Source organism: Podarcis vaucheri (genome assembly GCF_965113315.1).
Source record: "Podarcis vaucheri genome assembly, chromosome: 5".
NCBI classification, from domain to species: domain Eukaryota; kingdom Metazoa; phylum Chordata; class Lepidosauria; order Squamata; family Lacertidae; genus Podarcis; species Podarcis vaucheri.
This window is the reverse complement of record NC_138763.1, coordinates 94,860,598-94,886,000: the sequence shown is the minus strand read 5'-3', so window position 1 is coordinate 94,886,000 and position 25,403 is coordinate 94,860,598. Positions and strand designations below refer to the sequence as shown.

Below are 25,403 nucleotides of genomic sequence, written 5' to 3'. Positions count from 1 at the left end.
TGTTCTGTGTGGAAGCCATGGGGCAAAACTGACAATATGTAGATTGTTGTTAAAAGTGAGAAGAAACTTTCCATAAGCTGTATCAGCTAGTCTCAGGACCAAGCTAGATAAGATGTTAATTGTGTGCATGCTATTAACATAAACATTTTTTTTTTTAAAAGTGAAATGGTACCCAGAGGGATGATACAGCAGGCTTGGGACTGGTGTGTGTGTTTAATTTTTTCTTTTAACTTTTCTAACCAAAAGCTCTTCTCCGAATCTGCTGTTTGCATTTTAAGGGCAGCTTGCATTGCATTGGCTTAATATGCAAATAGCAGCTTCAGAGAGGTTTTTATTATTCTTGGAATCATGGCAGGGAGCAGCAGTGGCAGAGATAGTTAAATTTCCCAATATGATAAGTACCGTATTTTTCGCTTTATAAGACGCACCAGACCACAAGACGCACCTAGTTTTTGGAGGAGGAAAACAAGAAAAAAATATTCTGAATCTCAGAAGCCAGAACAGCAAGAGGGATCGCTGCGCAGTGAAATCAGCAATTCCTCTTGCTGTTCTGACTTCTGGGACAGCTGCGCAGCCTGCATTCGCTCCATAAGACGCACACACATTTCCCCTTACTTTTTAGGAGGGAAAAATGAGTCTTATAGAGCAAAAAATACGGTAGATCCTTGCTGGATCAGACTGAAGGCCTGTCTGATCAGGTCAAGGTTGCAGGTTTGATCCCCATATGAGACAGCTGCTTCTTCCTGCATTGCATTAGACTAGATAAACCCCAGGGTCCCTTCCAACTCTAGAATTCTATGATTCTATTTTGTCTGGCAGTGGCCAGCCAGATTTCCCTGGGGAGCTCCAAGCAGGGCATGAGCAAAGCTCTTTATCCTACTGTTGTTAGGATCTCACCTTATACCAAGTCAAACCAGTGGTCCACCTAGTTCTGAACTGTCTCTACTGGCTGGCTCTGAGTGGCTCTCTAGGGCAGGGGTCAGCAAACTTTTTCAGCAGGGGGCCAGTCCACTGTCCCTCAGACCTTGGGGGGGGGCTGGACTATATATATTATTTTTTTGGGGGGGTGAACGAATTTCTATGCCCCACAAATAACCCAGTGGTGCATTTTAAATAAAAGGACACATTCTACTCATGTGAAAACACACTGATTCCCTGACCGTCCGCGGGCTGGATTTAGAAGGTGTTTGGGCTGGATCCGGCCCCTGGGCTTTAGTTTGCCTACCCATGCTCTAGGGTTTCACACTGAAGATACCAGGGGTTGAATCCAGCATGTTCTGCATAATGTGGAGGCACCTCGGCTTCCCCATAGCCGATACTTACTCAACAAAAGGGGCACAGGTTGATTTCAGTTCCTCTTTAACCAGGCCTTTGGCCGAATGACATCCGACGCCCCTTTAAAATGTGCTGACGGTGGGTTATTGGGTTGCTTTTGTTTTTATTATGTGTTTTGTGGTTTTATATTGTGATTTTATGTTGTAAGCACCCCCTACCCCAAGACCTGTGAGTATAGGGGAGTACAGTGGTGCCCCGCAAGACGAATGCCGCGCAAGACGGAAAACCCGCTAGACGAAAGGGTTTTCTGTTCTGGAGGTGCTTCGCAAAACGAATTTTCTATGGGCTTGCTTCGCAAGACGAAAATGTCTTGCGAGTTCCTGCGGGGTTCCCCCCCCCCTTTCCCCAAGCCGCTAAGCCGCTTATCAGCTGATCCTAAGCCGCTAAGCCGCTTAACAGCTGATCCGCTAAGCCGCTTAACAGCTGATCTGCTAAGCCGCTAAGCCGCTTATCAGCTGATCCGCTAAGCCCGCTAAGCCGCTAATAGCGCTAATCCGCTAATGGGCTTGCTTCGCAAGACGAAAAAACCACAAGACGAAGAGACTCGTGGAACGGATTCTTTTCGTCTTGCGAGGCACCACTGTATCTAAATTTAATTAATAATAAATAATAATAAAATCTAGTTTGGGCCCATCGAAAGTGATTTTATGATGGTCATTCATTTGGCAGCCTGACCAAACTTAGATTATGAAGAACAGAAATAAGCAGGTTTGTTCTTCCTGCAATTCAGTTTGTTTGGGGGAAAGCTGTATAGAGAGGCAATGAATAGATTACCCTGCTGTCTCAGCATTAGGAACGGACTGGATGGCTTCTGGTCCCTCAGAGCATATGAACCTGCTTTCTACCATGTCAAACAATTGGTTCTTCTATCCCAGGGTTTCCCAAACTTGCGTCTCTTGCTGTTTTGGGACTACACTCCCCATCATCCATGCTAGCTTGGTCCTGCTAGCTAGGGATGATGGGAGTTGTAGTCCCGGAAAGGGCTGAAGATTCAAGTTTGGGAAATCCTGATCGAGCCCATGCGATAGCAACAGTGTTGCCCTCCAGATGCCGTTGAACTACAACTCCCACCACCATTGGCCGTTAGTCATGCCAGCTGGGGCTGATGGGAGTTGGAGTCCAGCAGAATCTGGAGGGCAACATCATATAACTTTTCCTTTTTTAAAAAAATAAATAAATCTTTATTAATTTAAAATAAATACATTTATGAAAAAACAGATGTACATACAAGTAAACAAACATACAATCTAACAAACAAATAACAGAAGAATAAAACAAACCACCACAATATAAGATATAAGAATATATGGTAAATATAATCATAATCATATATGCTCCTGATATTGAACACAATTATAGAATTTATAGAGAAGAAATTTAAAACTGACTTCCAATTAATCTCACTGTACTTTATCTATCCATTACTTTATCTATCCATTACTTTATACCGCACAGTTACATATTTCTTATATAATTTCATTTTACCTCCCTACAAACTTATATTTATACAATACAGGGAACAGTCTAATTCTGCCAAGATGCTTCCTTTTATTCCATAGTTTTCTAAATATTCTTTAAAGATTCTCCAATCCTTATAGACTTTTTGTTTTGGTTGGCCTCTTATGCTTCCTGTGGCTTTCGCTTGCTGCATATATTCTACCATTAGGATTTGCCAATCTTCTGTGTTGGGTATTGTTGTGTTTTTCCAATTTCTTGCTACTAAAATTATGGCTGCCGTTATTCCGTACACGTACCTTTTCCTTTATAGTATACATTTGAGTTATCTTCTGTACTCAGTCTTCTGTTTCCAACTCCTGAGACACAGGTGAAGGAAAAGGTCCATTGTGGTTGGTGTGGAGGAGTGGCAGCACTAGCTTGACCCATCACTGGTGTTGCTTCTTACTGGGAGGGGTAGGGGAGGCAGTGGTGTAGCCTTATTGGAGTTCACCGATTGGGTCTGCGTTGCTCCCGGACAGGAGGAAGGAAGTCAAATGACACCGAGGGTTGGTTCAGAGAAAGAGTTATTTATTTCTGCTCTCCGGAACAGTAGAAAGGCACTTGCGTGGTCAGTCCACAGTAAGTCCAAAGAAATGAGAAATTTCATGTAGTATATATATCCTCCAGGCACCCTCTCCCCCTTCCCCAGCAATCCAGTCACGTCAGCTTGTACACGCAGGTTGACATCACAGATGTTCCTGCTCCGGCACTCTTAACCATAAAAGGGTATTCCTTCTTGTACTTCTGACCATATAAGGATCTTCCCGTTCCTACTTGTATCTTGGAGCAAGAGGTCACCATCTCCAAGAACACCCTCTGGCGCTGTTCCCAGACTAGGTCTGTGCGTCTTTGTGGTCAGGATATAAGATAAGGCACAGATGTGTCTTCCCTGTTCTACTGGTACAGTCAAGGCCATCCTTGCCGTCACAAACTGATAAAGGAGAGGGCTCTGAGCACTTGTCTATACAGCCGGGTTTTTGTTTATACATTGACTCAGAGCTCAAGTTAATGGATTTTAGTTAAGGAAAAATAGGGATTTTGGTGCCTATTTCAAACTGCCTGCACAGTCAGTTTTGGGTTTGGGAAACCCATTCCTTCAGTGGGAGATCAGCTTGGTGCAAGCGCACTGGGAGAGCCATTCCCAAGCTACATCTTGGCTAAAGCATCCATGACAGATGGCCATCCAACCTCTGCTTAGAAACCTCCAAGGAAGGAGAGTCCACAATCTCCCGAGGGAGTGCGTTCCACTGTCAAACAGCTCTTCCCATCAGAAAATTCTTCCTGATGTAGAGTCGCAATCTCCTTTTGTGTAACATAAAGCCATTGGTTCGAATCCTACCTTCCAGAGCAGGAGAAAACAAGCTTGTTCCCTCTTTCACGTGACAGCGCTTGAGATATTTGAAGATGGCTATCATATCTCGAAGGCAAGTTAACCTCAAAGGTGCATTAAACCCTCACATGTGGGGAAAACCCTTCCTTTTGATAATCGTCCTTCCCATATTTCCCCCCTGTGTTTAAATCAGGTGCTTAGGCCCTACAAAAATTATATATTATAGTGTTTCATTGAATAAGGGCCTCAGAGAGATGCAGATATTCCTGTTGTAGCTCCCTGATGCAGCCTGGTTTTAATAGGCAGAAGCTGATGCTCTCTTACAGTCAAAGCAGAAGAGGAAAGGAAATTCACACAAATGACAATAGTTTGGTGCCCAAGCAAAGCTGCCGATTGGTTCCCTCCTTCCCGATTCAGGTCTGGTTCCAGAACAGAAGGGCAAAATGGAGGAAAACAGAGAGAGGGGCTTCAGACCAAGAAGGACCTAAGGAGACGATGGCTGAGGTGACACCCCCAGGAAGAAATTTAAACTCTCCCTCTCCAGTTGACCAAACCAGGAATAAGAAGGAGAGCCTGGAGATTCAGCAGAGGTAAGCTTGCCTCGATTTGATATGCGTTTAGTGCTGGGTGGAAGTTTGAAAGCATTTTTTGATTCTCATTTTTCATTTGGGTGGGCGGAGGGGGGGGGAAGAGACTTACAGGCCACCGTCTCAATCCTGAACATGGAGATACATCAAACACACCCTTTTTTTGGTAATGTGGTTGGGTTAGGATCATAGCAGCCAATTCTTGGGGCTGAGGTCCCTTCTCCCCAATAAAATATTTGAGGGCCTCTCCCAAGTTGATGGGCACTGCCATTCAAATGGTGTGCGTGTGCCACATCATGTGATTATGTGTGTGAAGCGGCTTACCTCCCCCCCCCCCCCAATATTTTATTCAAGTTGGCACCCCTGGCTGGCATCATGTTGAGCTGTCAGCACAGAGCCTGACAGGGCACAGGATAGCGCAGAGGTAAGGTCTCAGCTGGCACTAAAGCCATACTGAAAAAATGAGTAGCCTTAGTTGTGGGAATGTTCAGGGATGCAGGAGAGGATATTTTGTCCGATTATATCCTTATCCAGGTTGTGTTAACAAGTTGCACAATTTCAGCAGAGTAACATTCCCTTCTTTTAAATTTGCAGCGGCTGCGTTTGTTCAGGCTCGCTAAAGCCTCTATAATAACTGTTCTGGTATTTCCCCCTTATTCCCTCATAAAATATAAGAGACGACACAGTCTTTTACAAAAGTATAAAAAAGAGTTTACTCACATATCATTCTGTTCACAATCAGATCCCAGAAGGCAGACTTAGCTTAATGAAGTAACATACACTTGGAATCTATCTCATAAGAAGACAGTCCCTTTGTCCTCTCTTGGCTGGAAGCCAAGAGGGCATCTTTGCTTAGTAGATGTTGTTTCTTCAATGCATGTGGTGAAAGAAAGAGAGAGATGGCTGCCCTGCCCTGTGCTTTTGTCATTACCTGCACAGGTGAGGCCACACCCACCTCTAGTCACATGCAGAGGAAGTCTGTCCCAGCCCAGAAGGAAACAGGAAGTTTACTTGCTGGCTGGACAAACATTCCAACCCATGTGTAAACATGTTCACTCTAGGAATGTTGTACTTGACTGCTCTTGTGTTTCACATCCCACATTAGTGAGGATGGCAAGACACCGCTGTCTGAGGTGCTTCGAGCCTATTCCTGGGAGCACACAATTGCAGTAAAAACAGGGGGGAAAGGGGTGTGTGTGTGTGTGGTAGTGACGGGTGGATGAAATAGCTGCTGAACTTGCACGGAGACAGAAACAGAGATGGAAGCAGAGCTGTAGCCAGGGGCAGAACCCAGGCAAAGGGTCTGGCATGCATGGGGGAAGATAGCAGAGGTTTAGTGAAAGCTGTTCCTTGTGCCTGAAGAGTCAAGAATAACATATTTAATGTGGCTTTTCGTTTTGTTGGCTGAGCACACTTCACCCATTGTACGAATTGTGATCTTAATTGGCAGATATGGGTAGGTGTGCCCATACACAACGCAGCGGCGGTAACCGTTGTACGCAGTGGGGCCCAGAGGCCATGAATGCGAGAAGTTGCAGTGAGGCTGCAGAGTCCAGCATAAGACCAGAGACTTGGCTCACGGCACCCACAGCTGATGATACTGGGTCGTTGTTTTTTATTTGGCTAGACATGCTCATTTAACACACACAGAGTGAAAGATCTGTTACCCAGGTGGTCAAAGGACAGCTATTTTTAGTTGAATGTGCTGAGATGCAATCACACATTTTAATTTTTATTTTAGGTTTGGGTCAATTATTTTTATAGGATTAACACACACTTATATATCAGCCTTAAGGGACTCGGGTGGCGCTGTGGGTTAAACCACAGAGCCTAGGACTTACTGATCAGAAGGTCAGCGGTTTGAATCCTCACGACGGGGTGAGCTCAGTCCCTGCTCCTGCCAACCTAGCAGTTTGAAAGCACCTCAAAGTGCAAGTAGATAAATAGGTACCGCTCCGGCGGGAAGGTAAACGGCATTTCTGTGCGCTGCTCTGGTTCGCCAGAAGCGGCTTAGTCATGCTGGCCACATGACCTGGATGCTGTACGCCGGCTCCCTCGGCCAATAAAGCGAGATGAGCGCCGCAACCCCAGAGTCGGCCACGACTGGACCTAATGGTCAGGAGTCCCTTTACCTTTACCTTTATATATCAGGCTTAGAGTTAGGGTGTGGCTGCAGTTCTGTGCCCACTTACCTGGAGAAAATCTCAATGGATATTCAACTAAGGGACCACCCTTGCCTCTTTCCCCCAGGGAAACCCAATCTGTACTGCTGAACCAGAGCAAACACCAACCAGGTTTTCTCCAGGTTGACGTTTATTCTGATTTATCACTAAATTGCCAGTTTTCCTGGAGACAGTGGGAGGGTGAAAGCAAAACCTCTCAGACTCACGTTTTCTAGGTATGGGACAAGCATGTGTCTGGATGAGCCCCAAGTCTTGCTCAGAGTAGACCCACTGAAATTAATGAGCACGACCAGGCTAGAGCCACTAATTTCAATGAGTCTGCTGTAAAACTTAGTTGAATGCCACCCAATGAATTAAATGGGACTTACTTCTGAGTAGAATTGCATAGAGTTGTGCTATGGTGAACTTGAAATCAGCTTTGTAAAAATAAAGCTATTCCTTTTTATTCGCTTAAGAAAGTGAATAAACGTAGCATTTAAAAAAAATAGAGCAGAAAAAAACCATAGTCACAATTAAGCCCATACTGAATAATAGAATGTAGAAGTTGGAAGAGACCATGAGGGTCATTTCGTCCAACTGCCTGCAGTGCAGGAATACTGCACAAACAGAACCAGATTTTCCAATTGATTCTACTTCAACATATTGGTGCTTCCCTTTGGAGTTCACATAGAAAGCAAGGGCATTTTCTTGCACTTGGAGTGCAAAGTACGCATTGCACACACTGACTTGGTCTTAAAGGCAATGGGCACATGAATATATCAGCGGTGGCTTTTCTGCTGCTCCATCCATCATTGTGATTGGATGCCCAAGGGGCCACAGTGGCTGGGAGAGCTGAACCAACTCTTTTGACTTGTGTGCCAGTTATAGGTAAAGGTAAAAGACCCCATGATGGTTAAGTCCAGTCAAAGGCAACTATGGGGTTGTGGCACTCTTCTCACTTTCAGGCCGAGGGAGCCGGTGTTTTTCCACAGACAGCTTTCCGGGTCACATGGCCAGCATGACTAAACCGCTACTGGCGCATGGAGGGCCATGAAGAGTGCCAGAGCGCATGGAAATGCCGTTTGCCTTCCCGCCGCAGCGGTGCTTATTTATCTACTTGCACTGGCATGCTTTCAAACTGCTAGGTTGGCAGGAGCAGGGACCAAGCAACGGGAGCTCACCCCGTTGCGGGGATTCGAACCGCCGACCTTCTGATTAGCAAGTCCTAGGCTCTGTGGTTTAACCCACAGCACCACCCGCGTCCCATAATGCACTTACCAACTCGCAAAATAATGACCACCTGGAGGCATGTTTGGTAGCCAGCGCAGAGAGAGGCAAAATGACTGGGATGGTGGGTGGCCTTGAGAGAGAAGGGTCTTCTTGTAACACCAGACATACCAAGATAGAGTGAGTATGAGTGAATTGATGCAATTGATGCTGGAGTTGTACGTATATGAGTTGCTTGGTCAAATTCCAGATTGAGTGTCATCAAACGCAATCGATTGTCCTGGTTAACATGGTGACAGGTCAGGCAGCTGGCTCCGGAGCTCTGCAGTTAACACAATTTTAATTGAGTTTCAATGGGTTTCAACTTCTTTTAAAACCTATTTCCCCCCACTCTCCTCCCATTCCTTGCAGCCTCAGCAGAGCGGTCGGTCCCTCTGGGCCCTTTTTCCCCTCGTGTCTCCCAGGGACTCTCCTCAACACGACCACCTACGCCCAGGCTTTGTCGCAAGTTGCGTCCCTCAAAGGTAATGGTCTCTTTTTTGAAATCCCAGATTCCGCGGCAGAAAGGTGTGCTTTGTGTTTGAGATGATAATAACAACCCAGTTGTGGCTTAGTCGCAGTTTGCTGATTCGGTTGGGGCTTTTGGGCGCAACGGTGGCAGAATTGGCACTTTTGGCCGTCGCCTTTTTTTGCTTTTCTGTTCTGACTTTATGGGCAAACGCTCTGATTAATTAGATTTGGGTTGCACTCCTGTATACGCTTATCCAGGAAGAAACTTCACTGGAAACAATGGGACTTACTTCTGAGTAAACATGCAAAGGTTCGTGTCGCATTACATGCAGTTAACCAAATGTCTAAACGTGATTGGGCTGGGTTTTTTTTTTGTAGTAGTCTGGTCTTCAAAGCCAACCGATAAGCCTATGAATGTTCTCCAGTAAGGTGGATGTACGTATTGCTTTTTGCCTCATGAGTGAGTCTGACGGAAAAGCTTCTTCTTCCTAGATGTATCTTAAAGAAAATGGGAAATGACCGTCTTTGGCTGCTGCTCTCTGACATGTGCTGCTGAGTCACACTGTGACTTGTTTCCCATTAGATTGGCTCTGTGGTTTCATTCACCACCATTCATATTTTGCAGAATAAGTGACAGAACAGGCAATGGGATATCCCAGGATACCCAGTGCTGAACTCAGGCAGGGGTGGCCCATCTTCGAGGCGAGGGGAAGCTGTTTGCCTCTGGAGGCACACCTGCCCCTCCTCCCCACTCCTGGTTTTGCACCGCTGCCGGTCCTGCCAGGGCTCCACTGAGACAGTGCTCTTGCTGCTGTAGCCATGTTGTACTGGTAAGCACTGGTGCATCTTCAGTGGCAGTGGCAGGGCAGGTGCAACATTGGGGCCTGGGCCTGGATCTGTGTTGGGTGGCGCTGGGGCATTTTGCCTGCAGCTGCAGAAAGTCTCGGGCCAGCCCTGAACTCAGATTTGAACCCTGGTTCATTCACAAAGCTGCAGTAGTTCATCCATAAATAGCCAGTTGTTGGCAGAGAGGAGCCTTGGTTCACTTGCTTGTGCGAACCGGATTGTTTCCATGAATTAAAAAAGGTAGCTCTTTGATCATCTTGTGGCATATAGTTGGGAGGGTATCAAAGGTCACCTTGTCCAACCCTCTGCGTGGAATCCAGACCTACGGTATTCTCTGACCATTTCTTTGAAGACCCGTCCCAGATAATGGGTTATATTGTCAGAGGCAATGTTAGGGTTGTGCAACCTGTTTGGGTGCAGGGGGTGTCTGCTGAAATTTGGCAGCCCAAAGCCCATAGCTGTCAACTTACAGATTTGAAAATAAGGGACCAGCAGCCTCAGAAATAAGGGATCAGCAGCCAAAATAAGGGATTTTCGGAGCACAGGGATGTACAACATATGAGCCCCTCTGAGCCAAAGGCAGAAAGCCCAGCCAGCAGCCAAACGAAGCCTCAAGCGGTGGTTCCCACAGCGCAGCAACCCGGCAAAGGGGATGCAGCAAGGAAAACCACCGTCACCTCTCCGCTGGGAAGCGCTGAGCAAAGGCGAGTCCCCAGGCAACGCGACCGATTTGATCGGCAGAAGGCATGCAAGCTCCACCCCCAGTCATTCTTAGACTCCTTTTTGGGTGAGCAACGCAGCCAAGCAACACAGTTGGAGCCTCCCTGGCCAGCAGGAAGGGAGGGAGAGGAGCTGCTTCCTTTGAAACCCGGGAAATTTAAGGGACATCATCAGTAAGGGACAGCAGCGGGACATTGCGCTGGGATAAGGGACTTTCCCACCAAATAAGGGACGGTTGATAGCTATGCCAAAGCCTGCCACTGCTATTGCTGAGTCACTCTTACCGTCGAAAGGTCACTAAGAATGTTCAACCAAAACCTACACTCCTGTAATGTTAGCCCATCTGATCTGCTCTCTTGAGATAGCATAAAACAAGTCTTTGCTCTTCTCTTTGTGACAGACCTTCAGGTATTTGAAGATCGCTACCATGTCTCCCTTCAGTCTTCTCTTCTCTTAGCTAAATACACTCAAGTTGCTTCAGCCTTACTTCATAGGACTTGATTCCAAACCCCTGTTCGTCTTCGTTGGTCTCCTCTCAACCCGTTGCAATTTGTCTGCATCCTTCTTGAAGTCTGGTGCCCAGAATTGAACACAGTATTCCAGTGACTAGTGCAGAATAAAATGGAACAATTACTTTCTGAGACTTGGAAGCTACACTTCCAGTAAGGCAGTCTAAAATGGCATTAGCCTTTTTTTACAGGAACATCACACTGCTGACTCATGTTCAGCTTGTGACTTTGAGGCTGAGATTCCCCACCCCATAGCTGTGTATTTTATGGGTAGATAGCCCAAACACAGAACTCTCCATCTGCCTCTGTTTAATTTCATTGCTAGTTTTGTGGGAATGTTCAGGGATGCAGGAGAGGATATATTGACTGATTATATCCTTATCCAACTTGTATTAACAAGTTCCCAAAAAATCAGCAGAGTAAAACATTCCTTTTATCTTAGCGTTTGCTTAGGTTTGCTAGAACCTCTATAATAATCACTCTGGTAATTTCCCCTTTATTCCCTCTTAAAATACAAGACACGACACAGTCCTTTACAAAAGTATAAAAAGAGTTTACTCACATTCTGTTCACATCAGATCCCAGAAGGCAGACAGCTTAATAAAGTAATATACATTTGGATTCTATCTTATAAGAAGATAGTCCTTTTGTCCTCTCTTGGCTGGGAGCCAAGAGGGCATCTTTAGAGAAGAGAAGAAGAAGAAGAGTTTTGGATTTGATATCCCGCCTTTCACTCCCTTTAAGGAGTTTCAAAGCGGCTAACATTCTCCTTTCCCTTCCTCCCCCACAACAAACACTCTGTGAGGTGAGTGAGGCTGAGAGACTTCAGAGAAGTGTGACTGGCCCAAGGTCACCCAGCAGCTGCATGTGGAGGAGTGGGGAATCGAACCCGGTTCACCAGATTACGAGACTACCACTCTTAACCACTACACCACACTGGCTTAGTGGATGTTGCTTCTTCGAAGGAAGAGAAGAGAAGAGAGAGATGGCTGCCCCTGCCCTGTGCTTTTGTCGTTTCCTGCACAGGTGAGGCCACACCCACCTCTAGTCACATGCGGAGGAAGTCTGTCCCAGGAAGTTTACCTGCTGGCTGGACAAACATCCCTCCCCATGTCTAAACATGTACACTCTAGGAATGTTGTAATTGACTGCTCCTGTGTTTTACATCCCACAAGTTTGGGGCCAGTTTCTCATTCTATCAAGGCTTGGTTGAACTTCATTCCTGCCCACTGATGTGTGAGGAGCTTAAAGCTCTCTTGACCAGGTTCGCCATGCTTTGGCCAAACTCAGTTCTCCAGTTCTTGTGATGTGCAATACATCTTCGGCCAGCATTCCTTTATCGAGTAAGAACTTTGCAGGTTAAAAGTGTGAGTCATTAGAAGTTGGTTTATTTTTTTTAACCTGGAAATAGCAACTGCAGAAAGACTTGATTAGTATTGAGACCACAGCACGTAGGGAGGGTTGTGGATAATGCCTTCCTTTGGTGCTGTTGTGCCAATGAAGATGGTTCCTTGCAGATCCCATAGTGTAATTATGCACCTTTTATCTGCTTTGATTCTTCCAATGTTCAGCTTCATTAGTTGTCCATGCATTCTAGTGGGGGGGAGGGAATATCAAATTTTTCAGCATCATGTATTATCATCTCTACATGCCCCCCCCATCAATTCCTTTTCTCTAAACTAAAATACCCCAATGCTATAACATTTTTCCCACCGCTGAGCTGCTCCTTCCGTGGCCCTATTGCTTCCTTCTATGATTGCTGATCTGAGTAGGCCAGTCAGACAAGAGGTTCTCCAGTAGACTGCCACCATATTTCCCCCAAGTTCCCACTAACCCTGGCATACCGCCCAGTGTTGCTCTGATGAAAATAGGGATGTCCTATTCAATGACGAATGGGATGCGGGTGGCGCTGTGGTCTAAACCACAGAGCCTAGGGCTTGCCGATCAGAAGGTCGGTGGTTCGAATCCCCGCAACGGGGTGAGCTCCCATTGTTCGGTCCCTGCTCCTGCCTATCTAGCAGTTCGAAAACACATCAAAGTGCAAGTAAATAAATAGGTACCACTCTGGCGGGAAGGTAAACGGCGTTTCCGTGCGCTGCTCTGGTTCGCCAGAAGCGGCTTAGTCCTGCTGGCCACATGACCCGGAACCTGTCTGCGGACAAATGCTGGCTCCCTCGGCCTATAGAGCGAGATGAGTGCCACAACCCCAGAGTCGTCTGCGACTGGACCTAATGGTCGGGGGTACCTTTACCTTATTCAATGATGAAAATGATGATGATTTTATTATTCATACCCGCACCCATCTGACTGGGTTGCCCCAGCCACTCTGTGTGGCTTCCAACATATATAGAAACATAACAAAACATTAAACATTTTTTAAAAGCTTCCTTATACAGGGCTGCTTTCCGATGTCTTCTAAAGGTTGTATAGTTACTTATCTCCTTGGCTCATGGGTCAAATAACTCCATACCCTCCAACATTTCTCCGATGAAAATAGGGACATCCTACTATACCTAAGGATGTCCTAAGGAAAAGTGGGATATTCCGGGATCAAATCAGAAAGCGCGATGGCTTCTGTAAATCTGGGACTGTCCCTGGAAAATAGGGACGCTTGGAGGGTCTGCACTGGGCAGAATTGTTTTCTGGGAATTCAAGGCAAATGCCTACAAGGGGGTGCAGAGCTGGCGTCCAGCTTTTCTGCATCTCCCCAGAAACCCAAGGTAGCTTGACTTTCTCCGTCAGCCCCCACTTACTGAGCATTTGAAGAGCCAGTTGTCTAGATACGTCGGGGAGAAATTCTCTTTCAGTAGGGCAAAAATACCTGTATCAGCTTCACAGGTGGCCGCAAGGCAGGCCTCTGTTACAGCTCCACCCTCTTGAGCATGTTGGTTGCACTTTTCTCAACCTCTTCCAGCTCCACAATATCCCTTTTGAGGTACAGTGGTACCTCGGGTTACAGACGCTTCAGGTTACAGACTCAGCTAACCCAGAAATAGTACCTCGGGTTAAGAACTTTGCTTCAGGATGAGAACAGAAATCACGCGGTGGCAGCGCAAGGCCCCATTAGCTAAAGTGGTATCTCAGGTTAAGAACAGTTTCAGGTTAAGGACGGACCTCCAGAATAAATTAAGTTCTTAACCCGAGGTACCACTATATTTAGGGAATTGCCTGAGCTCCTTCCCATTACAGTGGTACCTTGGGTTACATACGCTTCAGGTTACATATGCTTCAGGTTACACACTCCGCTAACCCAGAAATAGTACCTCGGCTTAAGAACTTTGCTTCAGGATATGTACAGAAATCATGCTCCGATGGCGCGGCAGCAGTAGGAAGCCCCATTAGCTAAAGTGGTACCTCAGGTTAAGAACAGTTTCAGGTTAAGAACGGACCTCTGGAATGAATTAAGTACTTAGCCCAAGGTACCACAGTATACTGCACACAGAGACCTGTCTTTGGCGATCACTCGTAGCCGAGTAAGATTGTTTTCCATAAACACGATTTTAACAATGAGTTCGTAAGTGACTGTGGAGGCCAGTTCTGGATCCACACATCCTTCCACAGTGGTTTCTGGGCGGGAGCTAATCACGGTGTGGATTTGCCAAGCGTGCCTTCCTCTTAGCACGTTTCTCCCTTGCATCCTGAGTTTGAGCGTCTTCAAAGCCCACGACACCTTTGGTAAAAGCAGTTCTCCAGTTGGAGCGCTCACAGTCCAGTGTTTCCCAGTTGTCGGTGTTTATACTACATTTTGTTAGATTTGCCTTGAGACAGTCTTTAAACCTCTTTTGTTGACCACCAGCATTACGCTTTCCATTTTTAAGTTTGGAATAGAGTAGTTGCTTTGGAAGACGATAATCAGGCATCTGCACAACAATGAGTGAACATTGGACAGTGTGCCAGGATCTGTTCTACCCTTCCTTTCTAAATATATGGAGGTAGCTTGCAACTTGCTCCTTGTGTAGATGGGGCCACTCATCCAGGGTTTGTGCGTTTGTGATTTTTGTAAGAGGATCTTGCCTTCCTCCCCGGGAATCTATAACACCAGCACCTTCATGATGTTGCATTGTGGAGCCTTCGAGTGAACACCGAGCTACAAAAGGAAAATCCCTCGCTGCGCGTGATTTATTTATGTTCTGTGCAATAATATGGAGTTACCAGGAGAAATCAACAAGCTTAAAAGCAAGGACCCCCAGAGCAGTTCCTTAATGGACAAAGGCAATAGTGCAATTCATTAATGGAGAGATTATTAATGGAGGTAAACAAGAATCTCTGGTTTTCGGCGGAAATTCTCTAATCATTGTGGGAGAGCCTCCCTTCCGCTCCTACAGAACTTCCCCGGATCCTCTGTTGCCCAGTGCAGGTTGGAAGGAGATAAATGATTACGTTTCTCATGGGATGACTTGCATAGTGCATCGCCGCTTGCGATATTGCTTGCTCCATTGGCGTAGCAGCCTGTGTGCAGCCATTGATGGGAAAACAGCTTCTGCATTATACATCAAAGCACCGGGCAGGATTGATCAGGATCATTCAGGGTTAGTGCGCTGCTGTGGTTGCAAAAGGTTTTGTGAAGGCTTAATTGTGGTGCCTGCGAGGAAAGGGCTTGTTAATTGTCCTGGATGAGTGGAATTTGTCAATGCCCGAGACCCCACCGTTGTAGTGAGAAGCAGGAAGTCAAGGATTTACCCAGAACGAATGCTGCTCTTCGCAAACCTTTTAGGACACCCTCTCAATAATAATTATTATATCATTATTATTAATAATAATATCATATAAATATAACAACAACAACAAGAACAACAACAATAATATATAAATATAAATATGATAATAAAGGTAAAGGTAAAGGTACCCCTGCCCGTACGGGCCAGTCGTGTCCGACTCTAGGGTTGTGCGCCCATCTCACTTAAGAGGCCGGGGGCCAGCGCTGTCCGGAGACACTTCCGGGTCACGTGGCCAGCGTGACGAAGCTGCTCTGGCGAGCCGGCACCAGCGCAGCACACGGAAACGCCATTTACCTTCCCGCTATAAAGCGGTCCCTATTTATCTACTTGCACTTAGGGGTGCTTTCGAACTGCTAGGTGGGCAGGAGCTGGGACCGAAAGACGGGAGCTCACCCTGCCGCGGGGATTTGAACCGCCGATCATGCGATCGGCAAGCCCTAGGCACTGAGGTTTTACCCACAGCGCCACCCGCATCCCATTGATATTATCATATCAAATATGATGATGATGATAATAATAATATTAATTAAATTTGTATACAGCTCTTCATCTGTAGTCCGCAGGGCGGTTCACAACATAAATTTGTGGCCAGGAAAGAATTCTGTATAATATCATATATCTGCAATTTGTAGAGCAGCCAGCAATGGATAATAATAGTAATAATAAATTTAATAATTTTATTGTTTCTACTCCACCCATCTGGCTGCATTTGCACAGCCACTCTGGGAAGCTTCCAACATGTATAAAAACATCAAAATTTAAAGACTTCGCCCTCCCAAGACATTTTATTGGTTCTACAGATAGAGTACAAATAAACACAAATCAATAAAATCACACTGTATGTGGAGATTCTCCGAATCTTGAGACTTCTCCCCATCCCATCAATGGAGTATTATTGTAAACACCTACAACTGCATATTAGTTCATACTCCATTCTTTAAAATATCGAACCGTATTGTCCATAATGTTTTTTACACAACAAGGGAGTCAAAATCCTGCTCTTGTTTCCATTTGCTTACAGTGGTCTCCTAGATAACTTATAATTTTTTCTCATTCCTTTATGAAGTTTTCATCCTCTTGGTTTCTGAGTTTCCCAGTCAGCTTTGCCATCTCAGTGTAGTCCATCAACTTGGTTTGCCATTCTTCTCTGGTAGGGAATTTCTCATCTTTCCAACTCTGGGCCAATAACATCTGCGTGGCTGTTGTTCCATACATCAAAAATCTTTTCTGCTCCTTTGGGATGTCGGTACTTGTTATTCCTAATAAAAAAGCTTCTAGTTTCTTAGCAGAAGTTATTTTAAACATTTTTTTTCATTTCATTATATATCATCTCCCAGAAAGCTTTTATTACCTTACAAGCCCACCACATATGATAAAAAGTACTGTCAGGGAACTGCCATCGGAGCCAGAGGGAGAGGGAGGGCTCCAGAGGGATTCCGGAGAGCGTCCCGGGAGGGAGAGAAGCAGCACTTCTTCTGGGGAAGGAAATCAGCGTAACACCAGTGGAGAAGGGGGGCGGATGGGGGAATCGCTGAGGTGGCTCCAAGACTGTTCGCCGGGAACCAGTGGGGAGAGCCCGGGTCCTCCGATGCCCACACCCTCCCTGCGCAGAAGGCTTCCGCGCAGGGAGGCTAGGAGGAGACTAAGCGTCAAAGAGCTTATTTGCTGGAAGAAGTTCAAGAAATGCCCACTAACGGATTCTGCCAGCGATTGAGACAGCCACAGGCGCATGGCTGTCCAGACAGAAAGGGTTCATTCAGGCAACCAGCCAAGAGTGACGTTGATTTACACACAAGCAACCCCTAGAACCATTACAGGTACCTTCTTTTTCTTTATAGTTCCAGCAGATATTTGAACTAACATAAAAAACTTCTTGATACAGGACTGCCTTCAGATGTCTTATCAAATTGTGTAGTTCTTTTTCTCCTGGGCGAGTTCCAGTGGGTTCTGCCTTGTCCCAACCCTACATGAAACCACAGATTCACGCTGGTCTGAGGTTTTAGCAGAAGTGTCACTGGTGGGCTGATAATACACAGCTTTGTCTCTCATTTTCGTCAGATCCTAGGGACACAGCAGGAACCACAAACAAGAGCTTGTCAGGCTGAGAAGGACTGGATGGGAAGAAACAAAACTGAATTTTAATGCAGAAAAGATAAATATTGGTTGCCCATGGGCTGTCCAAGCCAGTATCATGGTTGCTACCTGCTCTGAATGGGGTTTCAGTCCTGCCGAAGGAGCAGTTCCCCAGTTTTTGGGTTGCTCTTGGATTTCGTCTGGGTTTTTTTGAGATTCATAGGTGGCATCAGTGACTAGGAGTAACTTTTGCCAGCTTGTGCAGATATGCCAGCTGCAAACCTTATGGATGGCTGTGGCTCACTGTGGTCATTAATGACCTAGCGCAGGGTTTGGCAAAAAATATTAGCCACAATCTGGTCCACTGTCCCTCAGACCTTGTGGTGGGCCGGAGAAGGGGCACCAGGGTGGCGGTGGAGAGAAGATGAGCGTCGCGAAAGGGCTGGCTCTGGAGAGGGGGTGCTTAAAATGGCCCTCAGCCAGCTCATCCCAGCCCCCTTCCTCCTCTAGGCAGGGCGGAGAGAAGCCTGGAGGAGGGAGGGAGGAGGCGCCGCTGCCGTGTGTTTGAGGGAGAGGGGGGGAAATGGAATGGCGCGGGGGGTGGGGGTGGCACAGCCCGAATGAACAGAATCCCCACGCCCATCCACGGACAGTCCGCGGGCCAGATCCTGAAGGCAATTGGGCCTGATCCTGCCCATGGACCTTAATTTGCTGACCCCTGACCTAGTGTCTTCCATGGTTGGGGAAATTTCAGTTTGTGCAAAATGCAGCCGCCAGAATAGTGGCTGGAGTCAGCTGATCAGAGCATATTACTCTGATCTTGTATGATCCACGCTGGTTGCCTGTTGGTTTCCAGGCTTATTTTAAAGTGCTGGATTTGATCCTTAAAGCCCTAAATAGCTTGGTACCTGGGTATCTATACGGTTCATTCTACCTTTGAAGCTTTGCACCAGTTCCTGGCTGCTGAGTGACCCACAACGGGCATCCACTAGGGACAGGGCCTTTTCAGCTGTGGCACCAGCTTGGTGGAATCCTGTCCCTGGAGAGGCATGATAGGCTCCACCCAGGACTTTGGGTTATAGGTTTCAGGAAGTCTTCTTTGACCATTCTTGAGCTCGACTTCTGAGTATGGTGCTATTTCCTTTCTCTCATATACATTTGTGTGTGTGCATGTTCCTGTAATGCAAATTCCAGGGGATCGAGGGAGGGAGATGGAGGAGAAGTCAGAACAAAATGGAAAATTCTTTAATAAAAACATTAAACAAAAAGGGATCAGGGCTGGTCTCAACAGCCATGGGCAGGGCAGAGAGAAAAGAGCAGAGTTGTATGTATGTGGGGCTGTTGCTGTGTGGGTTGTCTATAAAGATGGGGGGCAGAAATTAACAGCTGGAGATCTTTACTGCCGTTTCGAAATAAAAGCTCTTAACATTTCCCTTTCTTCTCACCCATGTAAATTCCTTTGCCCCATTCATCTGATGTATGCAAGGCAGGAGCAGTTAAAGTGAAGACACTGCAATCTTCATGTGTGTGCAGGATTTAATGCTTGATGCTGTTCTGTTAGGGCTCTCGCCCCCCAATTGTTTGTAAATAATAATAATAATAATAATAATAATAATAATAATAATAATAAAATTTATTACTTATACCCTGCCCATCTGGCTGGGTTACCCCAGCCACTTTGGGCGGCTTCCAACAGAATATTAAACATCAAACATTAAAACATCAAACATTAAAAACTTCCCCAAACAGGGCTGCCTTCAGATGTCTTCTGAAAGTCAGGTAGTTGTTTATTTCCTTGACATCTGATGGGAGGGTGTTCCACAGGGTGGGTGCCACTACCAAGAAGGCCCTCTGCCTGGTTCCCTGTAAGCTCACTTCTCGCAGGGAGGGAACCACCAGAAGGCCAGAGCTGGACCTCAGTGTCCGGGCAGAACGATGGGGGTGGAGACGCTCCTTCAGGTATACTGGGCTGAGATCATTTTAAAGGTCTGCACCAACACTTTGAATTGTGCTTGGAAACGTCCTGGGAGCCAATGAAGGTCTTTCAGGACTGGTGTTATGTGGTCTCCACGGCCACTCCCAATCACCAGTCTGGCTGCTGCATTCTGGATTAGTTGTAGTTTCCGGGTCACCTTCAAAGGTAGCCCCATGTAGAGCGCATTGCAGTCGTCCAGACTGGCTCCAGGTTTATAGGGCTTTTGTACATTCAGTCTCTTTCTCTCTCTCCTCTCCCCTTTTCCTGTACCACTGTTGTTGCTCAGGATATGTTTGTCTTGGAAAACTGTGCATTTGTAATGCTTCGTGACAGCACAGCACATTCGGACTTAACAGCTCATCCCTAGTAAGCCCTGCATCACACCTCCATCAGTGTTGTGTGTTTATTACGTGCCGGACTTCACAGGCGATTCTCTGATTTGAGATGTTTAGGAGTATTTCTGGTGGAGCGAGGCAAGCTGGAATGATCTGTGTTTACATGGATCACATAGTATCTGAAAGTTTTATTTGTTCTGTGTGTAAACCTATGACATGGAAGTATCTTCTGTGCCCTGTTTTCGTATGCTATTTAATATATAGGTGAAATACAGCTGAATTACCCTGAATGTCCTTTTTGAGGGATAAATTAATTTTTTTAAATAATAGTGTTTTAAAAGTTTTATTTATACTTTTCAGATTAATTCATTTTATCGAATTCACAATCATCTTAACATTTCCAAACCTGACTTCCATCCTTCTCTTTCCGCGGTTCCTTAGATTTATTTTTCATATCTTCTGGGTATCCAAATCAACTTAATTTGCTCATTAAATAATAGCGTTTATTTAAGAGGGCAGCCTTTATTATACTATTCTGTGCTTGCCCTGGTGCCCCATTCTTTCTAATAACTGAGCGCAATTGGGTATGTTGTGTGTAGAAAATCTTGTTTTATTTGCCTTGGTCCCCCTCCCCCCAGCCCGCAAAGGATATTTACACATGTAGGGTCTGAAACACACAGGACACATTTTTCGCAATGCACTTTTTTTTGCATAGTGCTATACAATTATACATGTTGTTGTTTAGTCATTTAGTCATGTCCGACTCTTCATGACCCCATGGACCAGAGCACGCCAGGCCCTCCTGTCTTCCACTGCCTTGAGAACACTATCCAACCATCTCGTCGTCTGTCATCCCCTTCTCCTTGTGCCCTCAATCTTTCCCAACATCAGGGTCTTTTCCAGGGAGTCTTCCTTCTCATGAGGTGGCCAGAGTCTTGGAGCCTCAGCTTCAGGATCTGTCCTTCCAGTGAGCACTCAGGGCTGATTTCCTTCAGTATGGATAGGTTTGATCTTCTTGCAGTCCATGGGACTCTCAAGAGTCTCCTCCAGCACCATAATTCAAAAGCATCCATTCTTCAGCGATCAGTCTCCTTTATGGTCCAGCTCTCACTTCCATACATCACTAGTGGGAAAACCATAGCTTTAACTATACAGACCTTTGTTGGCAAGGTGATGTCTCTGCTTTTTAAGATGCTGTCTAGGCTTTGTGCAATAACTTTACCTAACGCTGGAGTTGCTGTCTGTGATGCTGGCACTCGCATACATACATACATACATACATACAGGTGAGCCTGTTTTCAAAGTAGTGCGCATCACTGCTTTTTTACTTCTGTTGGTTTTAGTCTGTCCGTATCCCCCGGCACCGGACCTTAAAGGTAAAGGTAAAGGGACCCCTGACCATTAGGTCCAGTCATGGCCGACTCCGGGGTTGCGGTGCTCATCTCACTTTATTGGCCGAGGGAGCTGGCATACAGCTTCCGGGTCATGTGGCTAGCATGACTAAGCCACTTCTGGTGAACCAGAGCAGCGCATAGTAACACCGTTTACCTTCCCGCCGGAGTGGTACCTATTTATCTACTTGCACTTTGAAGTGCTTTCGAACTGCTAGGTTGGCAGGAGCAGGGACGAGCAACAGGAGCTCACCCTGCCGCGGGGATTCAAACCGCCAACCTTCTGATCGGCAAGTCCTAGGCTCTGTGGTTTAACCCACAGCACCACCCGCATCCCTCTCACTGGGGTTACTTCACTGCAAACACACACAGTTCCTTCTCCATTTTTTAAAAAGGAAATTGCACGTTATTCAATATACTTGAAGTATTTTAGGAGATGGGGAGTGGCACAGCCCTGTAACATCACTAGTTCTGCCCAATAGGAAACGCTCTTTGTGTACACATGGTGGCAGCAAGTGCTCAAGAAGTGTATTTGCAGAACGAAATGGGTTTAAACCTTTCCTGCAGAAAGCGCTTTAGATTAGCCAGCAGGCCCAGGGAGATGGCGTTGTGTGTGCAACACACCTCGCCCACCCCCCCTCCTGATGTCCCGCATTAAACTGGAGCAGTGAACTAACAGCCACAACTGAGAATTATTTCTCAGTAGTTTGCGCACTGACCCCAGGCTCTGGACACATACAATCTACATATTATTAGAATCATAGCATCAAAAAGTTGGAAAGGACCATGGTGTTCATGTAGTCCACTGTTGCCCAAACTTGGGTCTCCGGCTGTTTTTGAACTACAACTCCCATCATCCCTAACCACTGGTCCTGCTAGCTGGGGATGATGGGAGTTGTAGTCCAAAAACAGCTGGAGACCCAAGATTGGGAAACCCAGAATTCTGGTCTAATCCATAGCTGTCAACTTACAGATTTGAAAATAAGGGACCAGCAGCCTTGAAAATAAGGGATCAGCAGCCAAAATAAGGGATCAACAATTACTTTTATAAAATACCTATTTTGTTGCGTGCAAATGGCTTTAGATACCTATTAGGTCCATAAATTACCATATAGCATATATTCAACACACACAAAAGCAACAATTTGTTGTTGACAAAGGACAGCTGGACATAGAAAGGGCCCCATTACCTTCGGTAGCTTATTTAAGAGACATCATCAATAAGGGACAGCAGCGGGACATGGCACTGGGATAAGGGACTGTCCTGCCAAATAAGGGATGCTTGACAGCTATGGTCTAATCACAAGCAATGCAGGAATCTTTTGGCCTATATGGGGCTTGAACCCTGTGATTAAGTCTCATGCTCTAACAACTAGGCTGTATATAAAATAGATGACTAAACAGGGAAGGGGGCCAGAATCCTTTGGAATTGAGGCCTACAAAGAGGTTAAATTTCCCCCAAGAAATGAAAACATCTGTATTGTTTTTATTGGGCAGAAGGGAGTTGCCCTATTGGTCGAGATTTATTTTAATTTAATGGGGTGGGATGGAGAGTGAGGAGGGGTGTGTGGTCTGAGGGGAAAGGGGGCCCACTTTGCCCAAGACCCCCGAAAAACTGTTGTGCCCCACCTCCAACACCTGCCGCCTGAGGCACCTGCCTCACTCAGGGATTTAGTAGGAGGGCCTTTTGCAAAATAAATAAATCATCCTTTCTCGTCGTCTTGAAAGGATGGTGGGAGATGAGAAGGATTTGCGTCAGACTGTGCTGTGAACCCGGTGGTCATCGGTTCAGTCTGTGGTACCAAGAATTAAGAGGATGGTATGTGTGCTGGGCTGGGGGAAAGGGTCCTTACCTCAGAGAACTGGTGCCTAGAGGGGGTGGTGTTGGGCTAGAGGTGGACCAGGTATCTGGTTCAGGTGAGCTTTCAGAAAGAAAGAAAGAAAGAAAGAAAGAAAGAAAGAAAGAAAGAAAGAAAGAGGAAGGAAGGAAGGAAGGAAGGAAGGAAGGAAGGAAGGAAGGAAGGAAACCCCTCAAATTCTCGAAACAGAAAGAACTCTTCTGCTGGGGCAAAGCAGATCTGGCTGTGTGTCATCTGCCTGAGTGGGGACTCTGACACCTATGTAGGGATGAGAATAGATGCTAGGAGAATATTTATTAGATATTATCCTTTGTGACCCTTTGCAGCTTGAAAGGGAAGCTTGGAGAGGCTAGTTTTAGCCTTTTGGTTTAAATAATCCAGGACGCTTTAAAGCAGACGGGATTCTCCTGGTATTTCTCCCTTTTCTTCCCCTTGATACAATAATCACACAATCTTGTAAAAGGTCAAAAATGAACATTTGCTCGCTCAGAATACTTGTTGGAGTGTAACAGATGCAGCAGCTTTGCTTGGGAAGGCTTAACATGGTCATTCAGTTGCAAAGGCATACTTTAGTCTAGCTTAAAATGGTGTCTGAACGCCCTCGCATTGTTGACTTGATGGAAGAATGGCGAAAAAGAGGATGTGCAATATATATTGCAGGTATAACAAAAGAGAGAGAGAGAGATACCTTCTCCTATCAGGGCACAGTGGGAGAGTGTCTCTCACAGGGTTCTCTCTAGCAAACTTGCAGGAAATACAAATCATTGGTTTGACAGCATTGCATATATCTCACCGTGGGTGGCGCTGTGGGTTAAACCACAGAGCCTAGGACTTGCCGATCAGAAGGTCAGCGGTTCGAATCCCCGCCATGGGGTGAGCTCCCATTGTTCAGTCCCTGCTCCTGCCAACCTAGCAGTTCAAAAGCACGTCAAAGTGCAAGTAGATAAATAGGTACCACTCCAGCAGGAAGGTAAACGGCGTTTCCCTGTGCTGTTCTGGTTCGCCAGAAGCGGCTTAGTCATGCTGGCCACATGACCCAGAAGCTGTACGCCAGCTCCCTTGGCCAATAAAGCGAGATGAGCGCCGCAACCCCAGAGTCGGTCACGACTGGACCTAATGGTCAGGAGTCCCTTTACCTTACTAAATATCCCACAGACTCGGGAGGAAGAATTGTTAGGGAACGATTCCCAAACCTGCTGCCTTCTAGTTATTTTGGATTGCAGCTCCCATCAGCTCCAGTCAGTATGAATGCTGGCAGGGGGCTGATGGGACCTGGAGTCCAAAAGGTCCGGAGGGCACCAGGTTGGGAGTGGTTGTGTCAGGGTGCAAGTGTGATAATCGATGAAGGATGTGCTTCAAAATCTACATCTAGGCCAGGTTTACCTCGCCTGGGCTGGTTCACTCCAGCGGAGATCCCTGCATGGGCCAGATTGTGTGCACTGCCGCGATTTTTGGCGTCTGCGCAGACACGATTTCTGGAGTCTGAGCATGCGCAGATGCGATTTCCAGCACTGTGGAAGCGAGTCCCTGTGTCGCGCTGCGCGGGGACTCACCGAGTGGGCGGCTTGGTTCGGGGGCGGCTTGGGGGCCAGTTAAATGACCCCCATGGGCAGCTTGTGTCCCACGGGTCTTAGGTTGTCTACCCCTGATTCTAAGCACACCCTGTTCCTCTTCTCCTCCAGCGGTGTCTAGTGGAAAAAGGGATCCCCTTGTGAACCGATCTGTAGTTCAAGTACCACTTTCAGTTAAAATGTGCTTTTGGCAGAGATGAGGCAGGACTAATTTAATTTTTCCTGTCAGTCTCTCTGTAGCAGATCAATTAAACTGTCAAGTGGATCAAATATTTCAGACTGTATTTATTACATTAAGTATTTATGTCCGAGCTCAGCCTTTCAAGCATGATGTAATATAGCAACAGTAGGTGCTCCAGATCAATTTTGCAGAATTTGCTGTAACCTAATGGAGAACTAATTGTGTGTTTTTAATTTAGAATACAGGAGACAGCAGCTTCTTGAAACAATTTAGCAAAGGGCCCCGTTCAGATGCTAAGGCTGGGCTTCCACACACTATGACAGGAGCACATCTCCTTTCTTCTAGAGTCCACAGATCCCTTGACCATCTACCTTCTTTCTGTGGCACCCTTGTGGGGCTCAGGAGCCCAGTTATGCCACCCTTGCCTGCAGAGCTGGCAGCCCCTCACCTTTTTTTCACACACCCTCCCTTCTGGAGGGTTCCCTCAGTCTCCTCTCCTCTCCCCTCTCCTTGGGAGTCCTCCGCTGCCGCTGCCCCTGCTCTCTGAGCTGCCCCCAAAGAGAGGTGCCTCCTTACA

The 25,403-nt window shown here is 46.4% G+C and overlaps 1 protein-coding gene and 1 long non-coding RNA gene across 2 annotated transcripts in view; one reads left to right on the top strand and one right to left on the bottom strand.

The window, feature by feature from the left end:
* Positions 1 to 25,403, bottom strand: part of LOC309532741 — a 146,780-nt gene that overhangs the window by 87,873 nt on the left and 33,504 nt on the right. The window lies entirely within an intron of this gene.
* Positions 1 to 25,403, top strand: part of DRGX (dorsal root ganglia homeobox) — a 44,199-nt gene that overhangs the window by 9,900 nt on the left and 8,896 nt on the right. The window contains exons 5-6 of the mRNA XM_082223322.1: positions 4,580 to 4,752; positions 8,550 to 8,662. Of these exons, the coding sequence (XP_082079448.1) occupies positions 4,580 to 4,752; positions 8,550 to 8,662 (286 nt within the window). The remainder of the gene's footprint in view (positions 1 to 4,579; positions 4,753 to 8,549; positions 8,663 to 25,403) is intronic.